General features: G+C 38.4%; 1 protein-coding gene across 4 annotated transcripts in view; it reads right to left on the reverse strand.

Moving 5' to 3' along the window:
• Nucleotides 1–3,216: 3,216 nt before the first annotated feature.
• AP1S2 (adaptor related protein complex 1 subunit sigma 2) overlaps nt 3,217–20,264 on the reverse strand; it is a 31,090-nt gene continuing 14,042 nt past the window's right edge. The window contains exons 5-6 of one of the 4 annotated variants that reach the window (XM_041416501.1): nt 16,749–16,842; nt 5,047–5,179 (exon numbers count right to left, since the gene is read on the reverse strand). In XM_041416501.1, coding sequence (XP_041272435.1) covers nt 16,798–16,842 — 45 coding nt within the window. In that variant the 3' untranslated portion in view covers nt 5,047–5,179; nt 16,749–16,797. Of the gene's footprint in view, nt 5,180–7,480; nt 8,909–16,748; nt 16,843–20,264 lie in introns of those variants that run through there. The other 3 variants (XM_041416502.1, XM_041416500.1, XM_041416503.1) reach the window with 3 other exon arrangements.

Consider the following 20,264-nt stretch of genomic DNA (forward strand, 5'->3'; position numbering starts at 1 on the left):
TTTCTCCGGGATAGTTAAGATCAAGTGAACATTGCTTCTGGATATGATATATATGTATATTTTTGCTTTTCTAAATGCATAGTGCACCTAGCATGCTGATTATACATTTTTCCTACTTTCTTCATGTGTAACTTGTCCAATATGGAGTAATACAACAAAAGTGATGTTCAGTTCAAACCCAACTTTCTTGACATATTGTCATAACTGTAGGCAGAGCTGTAGCTTAGTTAATTTGATTAAATGTTGTAGTTATTAACAGATGTAGGAATTGTAATTAATTAGCATAATTTTTGAAATAATAACTTTTTTAAAACGCATATTTCAAAGGATAGACAGCACAAAGTTTTTAATTCCATTTGAGAAATTTGTTACTGCCAGTTTCTTACAATGTACCTTTTTCTCACCTCACCTTAGAAACAAATTTTCCCTGAGGTTTCTATTTTTTTTATAGATGCTCAGTTGTCTCGCTGGGTTACTTGCACTACATGTGGCAAACTCTGGTGCAGTTGGCCACTAGCAGGTTGGTTACATCCTCCATTCCCTGGGCTGCCCTGCTTCCCACAGCTCTGGTGGGAGAGCTGGCTTGTGCCCGTGCAGACACTCTGCACCCCGTGTCACGAGGGCAGATGTCAAGGGGCATTATCCCAGCAAAATCAGCTGTCCAGCTCAAAGAAATGTGGAATGGGTGGTGGGAACCTGTGACCAGTCAGGTGAAATAAGCAAACCAGGCCTCCATGGGATTATGGGATTAGAAACTAAGTGCCCACTAACAACCATGTGAGAATTCCACAAGTGATTAGGTTCCTTGTCCCCACAGTTTTGCAACAGGATTTGGGAAGCTGAGTGGCTGTATTAAAAAAAAAAAACAAAAAACAAAAAACCAACCAAACAAACCAAACGTGCTCAGAAATGCATGTAAAAATTTAAATATACTTTATTTCTACTACTACAATGGCTGAAGCTTCAGCTTGTTTTCTTGAGGTCTGGACCCAAACATGCTGGCTGTACCTGTACAGTGTAGGACTGGTAGCTGTGATTGCCCTGCACTTTCACACACTGTTTATTACACAGAATTTGAGTGCTGTAGATCTGACATTTAGCTTGCATTTGTTAGCATGAAACCTAGGATTCCACCAGTTTTCTGACCTTGGAGTTTGTATTTTTCAGTATCGTTTCTCTGCTTCATAATCTTAAGTAGTGTTATATGCATGGTTTTGTGTTTCCTTATTATTATCTGAGTGAGCTATTTTATTCTGGAGAGACAAACAGACTAGAAGAACTAACTTTTTTAATGTTAAGCTTAATTATTTTCTTTCCCAAAGGGAAAAAGCCTCAGAAGAACATGGAAAGGATTTAAATTTGTAAGGAACAGCCTATTCCCACTGTGTGTTATTCTGCATATTCCACAGAAAAGGACCTTATAAAGTGAATTAATATGGGCCAAGTTTTATTTTGTTTTCAACAACAATTTAAAAGTAGCAGTATTTCAAAATACTTTTTTTCAGTTGTGAATTCTGCAGGGATCACGGTGGTGCTTTGGAGTAATTCTGGCATGTACCCAGATGTTCAGGATGGCAGTGCCAGGGCCTGCCAGACGCCCTGCTTCAGTCAGGATGGGGAGCAGGTGCTGCCCCTGCCCTTCAGTGCAGGAGGAACAGCCCAGCCAGGCAGCAGCACTGCCTTGTTCAGCAGCACCAGGGGAACCCCTGCAGGCATGGGCACTGTTGCTGCCCAGCAGAATAAAGGCATCAGGGAACTGGCCTTGGCCCCTTGCAGCAGAGTGTCTTCCCTCCAGCTGTCGCTGGTGGCCACTTCTGTGGGATTTCATGCCGTCTGCCTGTCCAGAGAAGCAAACCCCTGTCAGGGGTTGAGGAGGAGTGGCATTGTGTCTGTGTGTTGAATGCAAGGCATTTCTTGTGACAGGACACCCAACAAGGCCGTCCCTCTCTGGCCCCAGCCCTTGTGTACAGGGCACATTGTCCAAAATGCATCCCAAGTGACTCCTCTCCCACATTTATGCCCTGTGATGGCAGCATGGCCGTTTTGCATCCAGTTTTGCATTAGCACGTTCAGTGTATTGGAAACTGCCCTCCGGTTTACCAGTGACATTCCTGTGCGCTAAATAACTTGGTTTTTTTCTAAAGACATGCAAGAGCCTGCTAAAAGATGCTATTGCTTCCTGTCCTGGATCAGCACTTCTTACAAAACATGAAAGATGGAAGTTTATGATAGTTAATAACCTAAAAGCTTAATTTACTTTCTTATATCATCCAAAGAATGCAGCTCATTTTGCTTTCACTGTAAGCTTGTAATTGCAATGAACCCCAGTTCTTCCACATACACTGCTGCTCAGCACTGATGTAGCGGGTGAATTGAGTATCTGTGGCTGAAAACCAAAACTGATGTGACATGGACAGGTGACACTTTGTCGAGCTGTGGGACAGACTGCAACGCAAGCTGGACAGCCGTAACCCATGGCACGTGGGAACTTGACAGAGGCAGCCACAGGGTGACCATCCCTGTGGCCTTACCCCGAAAGAACAGCAGATGTTTAGGAAGGCCTCTTCGAGTTAAAGACTTAAGTCAGTGAAGTTGAAGACACTCAAGACAACAATCAACTTGCCTGAACAATCCAGAAATTCCTACTTATTCTTTAGCTCTCCCCAACCCTTCCACACAAGACAGGAAATTAAAAAACCGGAATTTCATTTCAAATTATTCTCAGAAATGCTCGAAGATGTTAATTTTTCCCCATGCTTTTGCTGATAATATCAAGCAGTTCAGTTCTTTTAGAAAGGTGGAGAACAGATTCATGTGACATATTTTTGATTGAGACCAGGATTGTAAACCTTGCATTGACTTGCTCAGAATTCTATGAAAAGAACTGAATATTCGGTCTGTATTATCCAGAAATCTCTCTCAACATGTGGTTTAATTTTCAAATGAAGTGGTACCACCCCATCAATTTAACATCCACTTAAATAAATTTTATGTTTAATGTGAGAAGCTTTCCAAAAACTTGCTAATTTATTGCTTTCTCTACAATTTAAATGGGTGTAAATAACTAAACTTGGACGCAGTATCCTCAACATTTTTTTAATGAAGTGCTCAAGAACAGGTTAAGCACTGTAATAAAATTTCCCTTTTTTTAAGCAAGCACTGAGTGGCCTCTTCTTTCCTCTGTGAATACAGGCACTAATTACATATAAACACAGCAATGGTGTAAAAATGGACATTTATTACAACTAAACCAATGTGACAGACAGAGATCAAACAGTTTGTCACAATCACAACGAAGCTTAATCCAGCCAAGCACATACAAATGACAGTGTAAACTTTAAAAACATGTTTAATACATATAAAATTGCTTCTGGTTTGACTTAAATCCATTTTACCACTACAATCTCACACACAGGGTCCTTTTGCTACCCCTCTACCCTCTACCCCTGCCCACTGTGCACTGGGGAAACGCCCTGGGACATGAACAGTCTCTGGTCATCTGGAATCTCTGTGTAAATCCTGGAATGGGCATCCATAGACAAGTTCTAAGGGCTTGAGTTCACAGGCACCACGCTGGTACTGCCCCAGGAGTGGCACACGCAGCCTGGGCCTGGCTGGCTGCTGGGGTCTGGATCAGGAGCCTCGGACGTGGCACCACTGCACTGTTCCTTCGGCCGCTACTGCTGAACCCACTCTCCAGCCGGCCACACAAGTGCTGCTGCCAGCAGCACTGCTGAAGCTAAGCTTTGTGAAAACATGGCACCACTCAGGTGAACACGCCAAAACTCCTAGGGGAAGGTGTCTGAGTGGAGAGGGAGGAGACAACCCCTCCTCCATGGGGACAGGCAACATAACTTGGCTACTCCCAGGTGTAGACTCCGACTGTCTGTCTCCCTCAAAATCACACATGGATCACATATTTCTGCTAGTGAAACAGGCTCAGTCTGTAATTACTGAGAGTCTGCTCAAAGTGTCAAAATATTACTGGATAACAGTTTACATGATTTGTGGTGAATATACTATACGAATCTAATGTAACAGAGCTCTCACTGCAAATTAGTTGGTTGAACTACATCACGCAGGAGTATTGTAAGGGATGTGTCACATGTTTGATGTGGTGTTCAAGTGATCAAGAAAAGCAGTTAAATGACTTTGACACTTAGTGTGTCCTAAAGGTACCTATACACCCAATAAAGCATAACTATAAAACACCAAAAAATACAAATTAATTGGTAGACTTTAAAAGAAAATAATAAAAGGTCCCTTTTGTAAAGCTTCTTCTTTCCCATCTTTGAAAGTATTCCGTTTTCATTATGCATCTCTATTCAGTCAGAAAGCTGCGCACATTTTCTTGTACTCATGGTCAAAGCAAGCTAATATCAGACCTAAAAACAGTCTCCTTATTCAGTCTGGGTTGGTTTTTCCTCTCTCCTACATGCATTCCCTTTGGAGTATAGTAACTTGCACAGTTTTGCTCAAGGTAGCTACACTAAAATACACTTTCAGGTCTAGTGAGTTGATCAGTTTTCTTAAAAAAGCAGTTATCACCTTAACGGTTTTTTACCAGTTTGATATGCAGATCCTGGCAGGATTCTTTGGTATAATGACAAATTCAGTAGTAAACAGACATTTCCAATCTTTATGCAACAACTGAAATAAGCAGAATAATCACAAGTGGTGACTAAAATGTAGATGAACAAATTCTTTGGTTGCATAAACACAATTTCTACACCATAATATTTCATATTTGGAGTTGTCCATGTAGCTTCTTTTCATTTAGGTAGGCTATGCTTATGTCATAATAATACATTTGTTTCCTGAAGTCAAGTTTGCTTATAAAAAACAGCAGACTTATTGAAGTCAAATGCAATTTTCCTATAATTGCAGTGAAGGGAAACACTGAGTCAATTTAAATCTAATTCCCTTTCATTTATAAATTTTGAACTTAGGTTTCTTGTTCCCTTTTCAAAAAAAAAGTATTTTTGTATTTTTCTTGTAGGCCTGAATGAAGCAGCTTAGCAAAACAGTAATACTGACAAACAGCATCTTACACCATTAGCTAAACATTACAATGAAGGCAGTGAACATTTACAGTATGAAACACTGAGATGGCATCAGCTGAAGAGAAGATTTATGTCAATCCAATTTCTTCAAGTACACTACGTGGGGTCTCTGCTTCCTACGGAGGGAAAATTTGAGACAGTAGTAAATGAACACTGTTTCTACTGAGCAGTGCTGTACATGAGTTAGTATGGAAGATGCTGAATTGAAAAAGAAAGCTGAAAAGACATGACAACATGGAAGCACTGCAGTTTGCAAACATGGTATTAGCTGCACTTTTCACAGAGCTGTTAATTAGATTGCCATGGTTCACAAGAATAGCTGGTAGATTTTATTGCCCTTAAGCATAATAAAAATAAAACAATTTAGATCTACCAGCAGGGAACAAATCAAAAGCAAGTTACAGAGATAGGAACTGGGGAGGGATAGGGAAGGATCTTGCAATGGAGTCAGTGAATTTTGTGGTGAATTGTTTCAAGGGTCTCAAAAATCTCTTCGGGAATAACAAGTAAGTGGATGAATGAAACTACAGACGCAACTAAGATACAGTATCCCTTAAGATCTTTATAAAAGAGTTTGGGTTTGTTTGTTTTTTTTATACAGTGAGCCCATGTTGCATTAATAAAAGCAGGTCATGGAACCTTGGTATGTCTGGAGTCAGATTGATCCCTTTTCAAAGAGGGAGGAGTTTTCAGGACAGGAATTTTATTATTCCACACCAGGCATGAAGTTTTAGGTTAATTCTAATCTTAGAAAGCTTTCCTTAGATTCAGAGAAAGCTGTTTAATAGCAAATTCCAAAAAATTATCATCAGTTTTGTATTCATTACTTCCATAGCATCTGAAAAGAAATTGTTTAAACTAGAAACATTAGACTGAGCTTTTTTTTAAAAAAACCTATTAACAATGCCATGATAAATAAAAGGGGATACTGTGTCCATATCAAAACAAAAGCTTTAACATGAAGAGGATGGATAAACTTACTTTAGCATCCTAAAACAAGACATGGCATGCAGCAGAAAAAAAAGGCATATAACAGTTAAGGCAGCCAACAAATTATTTTTCAACTGCTTTGCAAATATTTATTAGAAAAATAATGTCAGTAAAACACAAAATTAAACACCTCAAACCTTGCAAATAACATCAGAATATTGTCTCTATCAGCCTTGACTATGTGGCACAAAATGTTCAAGTTTACTATCATCATTCAGCTCATGTATAAGGTGATTCAGCAGTGAAGGAACAAGCTATGATACTTTAAGTCAACTTCATTCAAAAATCAGTCAGAGCTTGGAACAGGCATATCGAGATGGCTTCTAAAATCCAGCAGGAAATAAAAAATTGCAATAAAAAGGCAAGTTAAATCTGAAAACAAGATACTTGATGTATTAAAGACGTAGTGCTGGCTTGTTTTTTTTTCCCTCACTGATGCAATATTTTAATATTCTTAGAACTGCAATGACCTTGACAAAGCCAGACAGGATGGCAGGATTAAAGATTGACACATGTATTTTAACAAATCCCCAAAAGGAGGCACTGACTGAAGAAATGACCATGTAGCATTTCTAATAAAACTTTTTGTTTTATATTCCCAGATTAATTTGTTATTTTCATTTTAGAAGACACACACCTCCCCTATCCACCAAGGTAAGGCACTTTACTCAAGAAATCCTATACTGTTAACTAACTATGGCACCAGAACTCAAGAGCATTCTACAAGAATACAACTTCTCAAGCAGCTCAGGGTCTTCAAAATATTTGAAATAAATTATTTTTTTAATTTTAAATTGATTAGACAGCAGTGGGCACTTAAGATTACTCAGGTGTGCAACAGGATATTTACAAAGTTACCTGAAAACAAAGTTCTTCATAGCTGTGAAGAAATACAGAGCAGTGCTGCCACTGTTTTTAGAGCACTTTAGTATTGTTGTTTTCACTGCCATTTCGAAGTCTGAGATTATTTTCAGCAGGCATACACTTAAACTACATTTCTTCAAGTAAATAAGGTCTTTGGCTAACCATTAAAAGCAACCTATTTCAAGGACATTGGCTACTTGTCCACAGATACATCACCCATAGAACTCAGACATATTTTAATTTTTTTTTTTTTATTAGTAAAGCAGTAATCTTAAGGCAGATGTGCCTTCCTCATGAACAATAAAATCTCAAGGAACACCTAAGGGCTAATGTCATTTGCTAGAAGAATAACTTCATTAATTATTACTTTTAAGAAACAAATAGAATGAATTGTTTAATTCACATTATTTGTCTTACTAAGTGTCAAACATTTTATCCAATTCTTAGGTAAAACATTCTGCAGTGTTATATACTACCTGCAGCTCAGAATCACCCAAGGCAAACAACAAATTTGAAATATCAGAACACAGATGAGGAAAAAAGTCATTCACATGAGACAGAAGTGCATGCAATACTTTATTTCAAACATGCCAGAAAAGCTAATTCATTACCTAGTCATTTAGAAGCAAGCAGCTGTATACAGATAACAAGAAAAACAGCATCTCATTACAGCTCAATGCACAGCATTTTAAGCCAACAGGCATGAAATAATGCAGGCTAAAGCAGCATTAACCAGACATCCAAACACATTGTTAATGGCTTACAGAAAAAAGGCAAACTTGGAAATGGAAAACCACTCCTATGATCTTGTTTTCTAAGATTTCAGAATGCTGCAAATCCAATCCAAATCTTTTGTCTAATCCTCTAAATCTCCCAATTTTTTTTGTCAGTTTAACATTCAGAAGGTAGTGCATTACCACATATAGTAAAGGGAACTAGCTTGTTTGAGGTTTGTTTCAGTAACTGCCTCCTTGATAATTCATGGAAACAATTTTCAGAATCAGCACTGGTTTCAAGTTACAAACAGGACACATTACATGCCCTCTCTGCCCACTTTTCAACTGAATGCACTTAGATTCACCCTCGTGGCAGTTCCCCCACACACAAGGCAGCCTGCATTTAAAACTGGAAATGCATATTTAAGAAGGCATATTGCAAGTATACTGTTAATGGACTTAGATCTTTCCAACCCTAACCATTAATGGTTGGACTCAATAGGCTAAGAGGTCTTTTCCGACCTTAATGACTCTACGATTCCATTATTCATTTGTCAAGAAATGATACTGTTCTCTCTTTCAGTGGCAGTAACTGTTAAATTACTCACAAGAGCGTTCTGCACATTTAAATATAAATGTTTTAATTTCAGATTTACCCATCATTCTCTTTGACCTAATCAATTCTGCCCCCCTCCTTTTTGTAAGGTAGTCACACTTGTGCCAGTCTTCAGAAAGGGATATGGTTATTTGCACCTTTATTTAAGATGCATGGTCTGCAGAGAATTTCTGTGTGTACACACATTTCACATGATACTTCTTCACTACTTTCTCTGTAAGTCTTAACTTCACCTACAGACTTAATTTAAGAATATTTTTAAATACCACCACAACCTATTTAAAAGATAAATGTGGGTTGAGTAATGTTACAATATAGGTATTGCAGTATATAGATGTTTAGCTTAGAAAATGCTATAGAATTAAGCATAAGACTTCAAGCTTACACACAATAAAAAAGTTAAACCATATGGCAACAAGCACAAGTTTTGTTGAAATGAGACATGTGAAGAGACAACACTGTAAAACAGAGGGGGAAGAGGAAAGTACAACAGCAGAGAATGGTTGTGGCATTCTATTAGATTCAGGATGACTGGATTCAGCAAGCTGATGATAATGTTCTGTCATGAGTAAGTCACAGGTCTATCTCCTCTGAAACTCTGCATGCATGATGAATGAAGCCATTTAGTACACTGGTACATTAAAGTATTCATGACGTGGCTACAAAAGAAATGTACATATTCTTATACATAACAGAAAGGTGGACAGATATGCAAGAAAACAAAAATATTACTTCACTATTGTATCTCTGACATTAAAAGGACATTTGATACAGAAATACAATATTGTATTTTTGACTACTCTAGATGTTCAGGAGGTGAGGGTAGTGGGGAGAATCACTGTTTTACCCACCCCATACTTGCATGCTTTGTCCAACAATAGACAGAAAAACTTCATATCATAAATACTTTATTACATAAGCTCAGAGCTTCTTCTTAGCCAAAAAAAGTCTGAAGCTCCAGAGATGGGCAACCCTATCTATTATTTGTCTCAGCATCAGGCACCAACTGTTGGCTTCTGTCAGAGACAGGCACTGAGCTAAGTGGCATCTGACACCAGCCACCACATCTGCTCTAATAAAACACAGGTTTAGAGGTACCAGGCCTCCAGAAAATGGCTGTGAGCACACCACGCCGGGGTAGTCCAGCGGTGGCATTACTGGTGACAAGAAGTCCTTTCTTTGAAAGAGGGTCTGTTCAGAAAAATGGAGGCCTCTGATACACCTCTCAAAGCAGGCAAAGTTTTCACTGCTTTTGGATTATGCTGCCAAATTCAATAACACTCTTGTATGATTGGCATGAACATCAGTATTCAATTTGCTGAAAGATGAGCTAGAAAGAAAGCAACACTTAATTTTAATAATGGAGTAACAGTAATTTAGGAGCATCAGCCCCATATATGCTGAATTAACTTTTTCTGGGATGAGAACACACAAAACTCAACCTTCTGCATGTCAGCTTCCGTCTTTGATCCTGGACCAATTACCATCTTCAATCTATTTCAGGATCCCAATTCCCAGAATGACAGAAGTTTTAAAACAGAACCGAGAGAATTCCCATGGACTTCTAAAACTGTCTCCTCTGTGCCATCTCAGTTTATTTGCATGTCCAAGCTTGCATGTTTTTAAATTCTATTCTCAAATTACAAAAAAAAAGGCACAACAAAAATATTCCAGAAGCTATAGAGTTTTTATACTGTTTTTCAGTATCAGTAATCTGAAGATCATGTCACAGTAGTTTAAATTATCCTGACCAAGCTAACTACAAATCCTGTAGTTCACAAAATAATAGCACCTATATAACTCTGTGACAGTTACAAATAAGATATATGATTCATGCTATAATTTTTAGATTCAAAAGAATTTGGTATATAATAAAGAATTGCAAACCTGAATTTCAACACTTAACACCTCTCTCATGGCCTAAGTAAAAAGCATCAGTCTACATTAAAAACAAAATGCAGAGGCACATTCCTAACTGGAAAAGGCATTGCATAGTAATAGTGTATGTTATTAGGGAGTAGGAGTTTAGTCTCAAAAGAAGAAAGTACTAGCTCTAGAATTCCCACAGACAAATATTCCCAGAAAAGTCCCTAGGGAAAACTTCTGTTTTACTGTCACAATGGTGACTGTTCATGAAGACAACTGAAGAGCAGGCATACTGTAATATTAATCTAAAATGCCCAATTTTTATCTGGGTTATATATACATACATGATTCCCCTCTTCCTTGAAAAAACCTCATGTGTTCCAGTGTTCACCAAATGAAATGTGGAGCCATCTAAGTTGGTGTCTTCACTGAAATGCCTGTCAAATCTCCTAACAGATTTCTCCTTAATTTTACATTTGTTTTCTGGACAGAAAGAAGAATGAGAGCAGCTCATTCTCTTCCTTACAAAGCTGACTGCAGCCCACTGTTGTATTCAAGGATTATGTGTGTATATGTTCTTAAGCATCCTCTTTGGCCTGAAAACACTGACCATGTCCCATTTTACACAACTGTAAACATCAACAAATAAGGCCATGGAAATGCTCATTTCATGTACTTTCCCTACCTGCAGAGTCCCACACAGTCCTGGAGTATTCCCCAGCCTGTTCGTATTTTCAATGGTTTATACCTTGAGGAATTTGTTGTCTTTGATATTAAAATCATGGTACACAAAATTAGATGACTGACTCACATTACTGTTGTGGGATTAATGCCTCATCTTCACAGAAACTTACGGTTTACTGATAAAGCAAGACGGACTGTCAGACAACAACAGGAACAAAGTGCTTATTTCACTCCTTTTTAGCTTACAGAATGTGTAAACATCACCTGCAACTAGACTAGCGATAAACTGACCTTGTAGTAGTGAACCTAAAGGATTAAATGGAAGACAACAGTAATGGATATAAAAAATTATAACACAGCAATATTGAGAAGGAAAACTGGACCAAGGACACCCAGGACCATCCCACACAGAGGGCCTGGCACTGTGGGCAGCCTGACAAGCAACCAAAAGGAAAATGAAGTTTTGACAAATTATTTGCCATCACAGAACTACCGAACCTCACAAGTTTCAACTATGAGTGACCTTTTTTGTGGCCCCCATTACACTGTCTCCAGAGCAGTTGGTCTGCTGGTCTGAATACCAGAAAAGCGAGTATGGGGAAGGGACAGTTGTCAAATTCCACAATCAACATCTACACGACCTTGCTTTCCTTTGGTGGCAATGTGCAGACCTCAAGGACATGTTTTCACAGGCTCAGATGCTGTTTAAGGTAACAATCTAGATCTAAAGAGTTTATAAATTAGTTGATCCAGAAGCTAGTGAAGAGGCAATGGTATCCTTACAGCACAATACAAAGACAAACTAACATGAAATACCACCTCTGAAAAATCATCACATAAAACTTTGGATGTAAACCATTTATCTGACTTTAACACAGGTCTTAGATCCTAGTACTGCCAGAAAAGTAATAGCTCTACAACATAAGCTGCACATTGTGGAATTGCAGTATTTTAAAAGTTACTAGAATTTATCTTTTTCAGAATGACATCTGTGTTTACAACTCATTTTAAAAAGCTAATAATACTCTCAAATTGTCATTCTGAGTCATTGGAGATTTTTTAAATTAGAAAAATGGTAGAGTTGATCTGAGTAAACAAACCTATTTAGCTAGTCCAACCCAAATGACATTTTCTCAGCCAACTCTGTCATGACCCAAACTAATTAAAAATCATACCAAAATTTAGAAGGGACTTCATTTAACTGAGTTCCCCAAACAGTATACCTATAACTTTCCTGAGAGATATTTCATCTATTAAAGGCATAGAGTGATGCCTTTTTATTGTGCCTCAGGCAATCTACTTAAATGCTACATTATCATCTCCACTGGAAAATTTGCCTAATGTCTACCTTGAATTATTTACTTGCTGCAATTTAAGGTATTTTATGTCTGTAGTGGACAAGAAAACTGTGCTATTTCCTCAGGCGAGAAAGAGAAAAGAAATTCTTTATGTCTATACCAAACTGTCTCAAGTTCAGCATGTTGCAGGACTGCCATTTTACTGATGACATCTCCTGGCAGTGACACAGACTTCATCAATACTTCACACGACTTCTTTTTCAGGGAAAGTTTGCTCAGGTTATTATTTTAACTTCTTTCCCATCAAACCCAGCACAAAGCCTGTGAAGGCAAGCCATGTTAAACTGCACACAAAAATTACAAGCCCACCATTTGATAAAGACTTGGCTTTTTTCTTCACTCAACACCTTACAAAACCCTAGCTCAAACAACATACAGTATGATGGTCCATGGAGTGCATGGGAGTTTGGGAAGAATTCTAGAGAAGCAGTGGAAATGCAGAAATCAAGAGTAGAGGATGAGGGTTTATGTTTAGAAACATGAAGTTTTTGCAGTAGGAAGAAATTCACATTTAACAAGCACTTCCTTAGCAATGCTTCAAAAGCAATTACTTTTACACTCTATTTCTGAATCATTATTAGGCAATATTTCTAATGAACAGCTGCTTTAGGAAATTGCTGCTGCTCACTTGCCTTTTCAAGGATTTCAAAACACGAGAGTACATGTTTCCCAATCTTTGGTTAGCTAACTGTTCAGAAACTTCTATTAGAAAGATGGGTTTCGGTTGGAAGTGGTACTTTAGATCATTTGGTTCCAACCCTTGAGCCATAGGTAGAGATACCTTCCAAGAGGCCAGGTTGCTCAGGGCCCATCTAGTCTGGCCTTGGTATTTCCCTCTAGGGTATTTTTGTTACAAAATTCTATTTTTACTTTCAAAGAAGAGCCAAGTGTTATCTCAGAGAACCTAGAAACACTTACGAACATCTTCAAAGACAAGTATTAACTATAATGCTCTTACAAAAAAAGAACAAAAAACTAAAACAAAAAAAAACACAAGCAAACAAATAAAAAGAAGAATGCTTCATCAGTATCAACTCCTAGTCAAGATCTTGTCTGCAGCTTTCTATACAGAGAAAACAAAAAATCCTCAAGATCGATGCAAACCGGCCAACAGAATTCAACTAGAATATGAAACAGCAAATTGTCCTGCAAATGTTATTCAGCAAAACATCCAAGCATACGCATGGACTTCAGCTCTAAAACATCACCTCAACACAGCAGAGCAGAAGGCAATGACAGCAGTGGCCTGCCGGCCTCTCCCAAAAGCACTACAAAGATCAGCTGGAGCTTTGTGCACTATAACCGGATAATAGTAGGCGCTTCCTGCCTCTTATCTGCTGCTCTGATCTGCCAGCTCAGAGGTGATAATCGCTCTGGGAGGCTCTCCTCCACATGTGCCAATCAGTTGCTATGCAGCGAGCCAGGAACAACCGAGAGCCCAGCCTTCAGCAGTAAGGATGGTTCTAAGAATCTATCAGAGGCTCCACTTTGCCACCACAAAAACAGAAATGCTTTAAGCACATATTACAGCTGAACACTTTGTGTTGTGAAGTTTGAGCCAAAATTATTAAAAATCATTGAGTTTTCCATCAGATAATCCGACAGTGTCTGTATGTTTGGCAAACTGCCAAACCAGGCACGTAAGGATTCATTAATGCTTTCTTTCAGCACTGCAGATACAGGTTTCCATCGTTTATTCTCCTTTGCTTAAGGAAGCATTTCTTAAACTGCAGGGCTGTTATCTTTGAAGAGCTGACCAGAATATACTGCTGCAACAAGCCATGTCACGTCCAATACTATTCAGCTTCCATGGCAATGGCATTTGAGCATCCCCTTCCTTCCTGGTACTGCAGCACTTTGTGTTCTTACAATTGTCTGGACAAATGTTTGCAGGCACAAGTTGTAAACATAGAAAAGAAAAGCTGCTGACCATATGTTTTTAAAAATAAGCAATTTGAATTGGATCAGTTTAAATGGATCTGAAATCCAGTTCTAGAATGGCTGTACAAATAGCTTTTCTGGCACAAATGAAAGAGGGAGAGAAAGGACAGCTGCAAACTCTGAAAGTCAATACTGCTGCTGAAGCTCTCCTTGCTAATAATCCTATGACTAAGGCCAACAGCAGGGGTGCAGCATATGACAAGTAAATTAGACCCTACCTATGCAGGCTGACTTGGGGGTTCACAGAAGACACTGAGTCAGGACAAGATGTGTGGAACATTGGCTTTTTAAAGCATTAGACATTGTGATTTTTTTAAAAATAGGATGTAATTTAAGCTGTACTATCAACTTTAGCAAAAGTCCTGGCTTGCCAAAAGCAGCTGCTTTTTACTTCCCTTTTCAATGCCACTGGTTTTTCCTCCTGGCACTTCCCTTAGGCTCCTTCTGCACGAGCTGAAGTTTTGGCTAAGAAGCTAGGAGCCCCAGAACCACAGGGCAAGCAGATCAACACAAACGTGGCAGTAAGAATGGATCCAGCTTTCTCAACAAGAGTCACTGTCAGCACAAGTTAGGGTGATGAGCAACCTCCATCCTGACTCAAGACCATGACTTTACCACTGGAAAATGCTCTCAGTAGAAAGCAGAATTTCTACACAGAACAATTTGAACATATATCAAGACCTTACGTGGTTTTTCAACATTGTGCAAAGCTCACCATATATTTCACCACGTTCTCCATGAAACTGACTTCTTCTGAATATGTTGCTTATTACAACTGCCACACAGAACATCTAGTACTCAACACCTTAGTTTACAAGAAAATCTAAAACAGCCAACAAAAAAAGCAAGTACTACACTCATTCTAGGCTTGGTTATGCCTCAGCGTAACAAGGATTAAAGTAACTTAAAGTTGTATAACCAATTAGTTAAACATCAGGTTAATCCAAACACCAAAGCTATGACTCAAACTCCTCCCCTTGCCCTAAGGTAACCTCCTTTACCTCAGGAGATCTTTCTTTAACCCAGATGATCTTCATTCATACATACAACCTGCAGCTCCTTACTGCAGGCTAACTATTCCCCATCTCTAATTATGTGCAATCATCTATCTGTCCCTCTCCACTCAGCCCAGCAGATGTAATTTCTATTTCTCCATATTCTGAGGAACCACAACAACCTTGTAAATTAGGGTCTGAACACAGCAACTATTCCTTCACTCCTTCCAGGGAACAGTACAGGCCAAGAAGTAGCATTCCATGGGCATCAGATAATAGAACTGTGTTTAATTTAATGGGGACAAAGCACATTTCTTCAACCAAAACTATGCCCACACATAGAATTCACCCAGGGGCATACTGTAGGCAAGTAAACTGGAGTCACACAACTATCTAAGCCTGAGTTTGTATGTGCCAGAATTTTGTAGACATCTGAGACACAAAAAAAAAGATTAGGACTCCTAAATTCTGTTCATAGCACAGTGCCAAACAACATAGGTAGCTTTTTTAAGTTCTAATCACAAGGAAAGTTTTACAGGCATAGTTTCAAGTCTAACCTTACCATGAGAATCACACTCTTTGTACATGAACATGTTATCATGAAGAGCATAGAAAAAGCAATAAATTTGGGGGGAAAAATGTGGAAAGTGCCAAGCTTGAGCAGTTATGTTTTTCCTACAGTTGTTTTAGAATATGTCCCAGCTCCTAAAGAAATTGTTTTCAACAAATTACTTGTTGGCTGCTCTAATTCTTTGGGTCTAATATGCAAGCAGATTACTCCTCTTCCCAACAAAAATCAGTGGTTGTAACATATACTAGGAAACTCTTAAACGGTAAAAACACCCATACAACAACTGTGAATTTGGTTTTGAATATGTTACAAATACTTTTTGCCTACCACAATTATTTTCTTTTATCTGGAAACTAAATCCTGATATTCATAAAGCTGCATATGAAACTAGATCTACTACCACAGTTTCACATTACAAAAGTCAATCTGTTTACTGAACTACTTGTTTATCATTATATCAAGTAAGCAACAGACTAATTAAGTTTTCTCCAGCAAATCATTTTCATGTATGTTTTAAACTTGCTTTATGCAAATTAAAATCTTACCTTTATTAGTAGGACTGCCACAACGTAATCCACTTATGCTTTGGACAAAAATATGTTGCAATGCACTAGATATGCAAATAAGCTTTGTTCTGTCATGCAGCATCCGGCATTTTGATACAGTCAATTGCAGCAGCACCCAGTCTTTTTAGGGCCCATTTTCTTTGCATAGCAAATGTAAACAGCTCATTTTCCAATAAATACATGTTTATATGGGCTGATTGTAAGTAAACAAAGCCAAACATCTGTTTAGTTATTAGCTTTGGTATCCATTTCTCTAACTTGCATTATCCCACTTAATTATCAACACCAAAGAAAGCCAGTAGAAGTCAGAGATTTCAAGTTGATGCGGTTAGTACATAAAAGGAAAATAAAAGGAAACACTCAAAGCACTCTTCAAAGACCATCATGCAAGTGTTGCAGAAAGTTAAGCCCATCACCCATTTTCTGTTTACCCTTGCAAGGACTTAATTACACGTGCAGCACTCTTTGCATAGCACCCATTTAATCCATGCCACCAAAATGGTAAACTTGGTAGTTACCAATCATTTAGATGGGGTCAAAAGGGCTAATGCCTTAGATTGCTCTTAATCATAAGATATCCTCAGACAAACCTCCCCAGTCTTCATTCTGGCTCTACAAACAAAATCAAGCAGCAGTGAAAATGTAATATCAACTACTAAATGAAAAAAAAGGCAAATAAAAACCCAACATCCACCCAATCATTTACAGCTCATTTACATTTAAAATAAGACTTAAAAAATATTCTAAACAATATACAAAAGTAAATTCAGTTACTTCACTTAAATCTATTTCAGCTACTGTTATTCTTTAGATTAATACAATTTTAATAGGTTTTTCTAAAAGTCCACAGTTAAGAAAGCAAATAGAAATGCACCAGAAGAAAACATATGTTCAAAGACTTGAAGGAGATGCAGTAAAAAAACACTAAAGTTTATTGTTAATTTCTTAACCAGGTACAGGATACTGGTACCTTAAAAGACTATGTTGTAAGGAGTTCTTTAGAAAGCTTCAGTTGTGCATGAAATAATATTAATTCAAAGATTTTACTTTTTGAAAGAGCAGTTGTTCATTATTGGAACAGATTGAGAGCATAATAGAATACAAAATTTACATATATTTCATTCAGTGATTAACTGTCACACAGTATAATTATTAACATTAATAATAAGACTTGTTTCATGAAGTTTCATTCAACCTATCATCCTTGAAGTAATTTAACAATTTAATTCAAAATTCATATTTATTATGTCACCATTGTTACTTGCTGAGTAGTCACTTTCATGTTGTATTGCTTAGTGCAAAAAGTTCAACATTTTCACTTTAATCAATCCATCTGTTAATCAAACATAGTTAGAATTCTCAAAGAATTGTGAACAATAGGTCTTCTCAGATTTTTTTGCCTTTTAATATCAAATTTTCAGTCTTTATAAAATTTAATATACACACTTTTATTGTATCTTGATATCCATCACCAGAACTACTACCGTTGCTAGACAGCTTGGCAACAAGAAATATAGCTGCTCCCTTAAAAATGAATAAAAGCCCTAAAACACATACCAGCAATGTGCCCCAACATCTGTACATGACACAGAGAAGACCACAAAGAAATGAGAATCTAAAACCAAACACAACAGCATGCCTCCTGGGGACATTCGTATTCTTTTCACCTAATACTCTCTGGCACTCTAAGACCATCTCACAGGTAGTGAAAATTCTAGGAAAGGGTAGTAGCACTGCAACATTACATATCATCTCAGACAACAGAGTAAAAATGGAATTTTCTCCTCACAATCTCAAGATCCAAACATTAACATTGATCTTTTCAACATCCTGCCACATCCAGTGAACTTTTTCTATTAAAATGCAGATTAATAGGAGCATTCAGAAAGAGCACCTGATTTTGAAGATAAGATACTCCTTACTCTCAAGCAGCCTTCTGCGATTGTTCACTGAATTCACTATGCTAACTGATGAGCAGCACATGACTAAACTCCTGAAAACAGCTATGGCACGTGCAGCAGTGCTGAAATTTTCATTGCATCACCCTGACACAGAGCTTCTATTGCTGAGGACAGGAGAATGTCTCTGGAAAAGAATCTATCAGTTCAATGTACTGAATAAATACATCCTTGTTAGAATTATGATCTACAAGGAGTTCAGTGTGTTGTTAATATACCTTCAACAGTGCTGTAAGAATTGCTTATATCAATAAAGGATCAAGTTCACAGATTGCAAACTGATCAGTAATGGAATTCACATCAGAGAAGGTACTGGATAGTTATGAGACAGCAAGGACTGCCTATTCTAATTTGTCTTATTTTTAATTGAAACTTCCTGATGTTTCAATTTGCAAAGCTTAATGAATGCATAATTAACACTTTTATGAAAGACTCCTTCAACTTGTTGAGTCTTAAGATCTTCTAATTTTGATTTCTTTGATGTAATAGAATTAGTCACATCTTACATGCATACACACCCAAACAAACACCAACAAAAAAATCAGACTAAGCATGGGAGGAGGTCAAAGCATGATAATGCTAACTTCCTGGATACTCAGTGCCACTTTTTCAAGAAAATATTTAAATCTTAAAATGTTAACCCCCTCTTCCCCATCACTATTTGGAAAAAAGAGATGTAGGTTCTATTATTCATTTTCTGGAATACTTTCTATTGCTTTAGACATGAAAGTGTGATTTGGTCAGTATTTGCAGGAAAGCCTGCTCTGCAGTGCAAGGACAGTTTAAAATTATCTATTAAAAACACAGAAATATCAAGGTTTACAGACCTGTCTGCTACAATTAAATTCAGTCTTTAGAGGTTTGTTCCTAAGAGCTGCATTGAACTCTCCAGGTGGGGTCTCACCAGAGCAGGCTAGAAGGGCAGAACCCCCTCCCTGGACCTGCTGGGACACTGCTACCGATGCAGCCCTGGGGAGAACTGGCTTTCTGGGCTGCAAACACACATTGCCAGGTCATGCTCATCCACCAGCACCCCAAGGCCTTCTCAGCTGCTCTTGACCTTTCACCCTCCAGCCTGTACAGACACCAGGGGTTGCCTTGACCCAGGTGCAGCATCTTGTACTTGATCTTGTGGAACTTCCTAGGGGCCCACTTCTGCAGCTTTGTCCAGGTCCCTCTGGATGGCATCCCATCTTTCACGTGTATAAACTGCATCATTCAGCTTGCTGTCACCTGCAAGTTTATTGAGGGTGCACTCAATCCCTCTATGTCATTAACCAAGACATCAAACAGCATTGGTCCCATTATTGATCCCTGAGGAACACCGCTGAAATTCATCAGGACACCAAGCCACTGACCACCACCCTTTGGATGTAACTGTCCCATCAAATTCACCCCTCCTGCATTCAGAGAGAGCAATTGTACAAGGAACTGTGTCCAGAAAAATGACATCTGTAGCCCTCCCCTGGCCCACTGATGAAGTTGGTCCATTATAGAAGGCAAACCCATAGAAGGGGTTGGCAGGACTTGCCCTTGGTCGAGCCGTGCTGGCTGTCCTAAATCACCTCCCTGTCTTCCACACGCCCTAGCACAGCTCCTAGGAGGATCTTGCCACGATGGACGATCCTTCAACGTATGGACAGCAGTCAGGATGACAGGTTGGTAGTTTCCAGAGTCCTCCTTTCTACCCTTTTTAAAAATGGGTACAAAGCTTCCCTCTTCCCAGTCACCTGGGACTGCATCTGATTGCCATGACTTTTTTGAGTGTCATGGAGAGTGCCAAACACTCTAACAGCACTGTAACCCCTTTCTTCTATAAATACATCTCCAGAGACCGAGTTCTGAAACACATTTTACAAAAGCATCAGCTACCAAAACACTACAACTTGTTCTTCTGCGAGTTGGGAGGGATTCCAAATCCCTAAAAATCATAGCTATTTCCTAATCCCTAAATAATGAACTAACAATCTATCATTTCTCATTCACAGTAACTCTCATAGGTCCCCATATATATGTATGTTTTAAAATGTAATTGTAGATCATTATCTGTGCCTAAAATCAAGCAGCTACATGTCT

The sequence above is a fragment of the Onychostruthus taczanowskii genome, unplaced genomic scaffold (assembly GCF_017590055.1).
Source record: "Onychostruthus taczanowskii isolate IOZ18803 unplaced genomic scaffold, ASM1759005v1 scaffold52, whole genome shotgun sequence".
In the NCBI taxonomy this organism is placed as follows: domain Eukaryota; kingdom Metazoa; phylum Chordata; class Aves; order Passeriformes; family Passeridae; genus Onychostruthus; species Onychostruthus taczanowskii.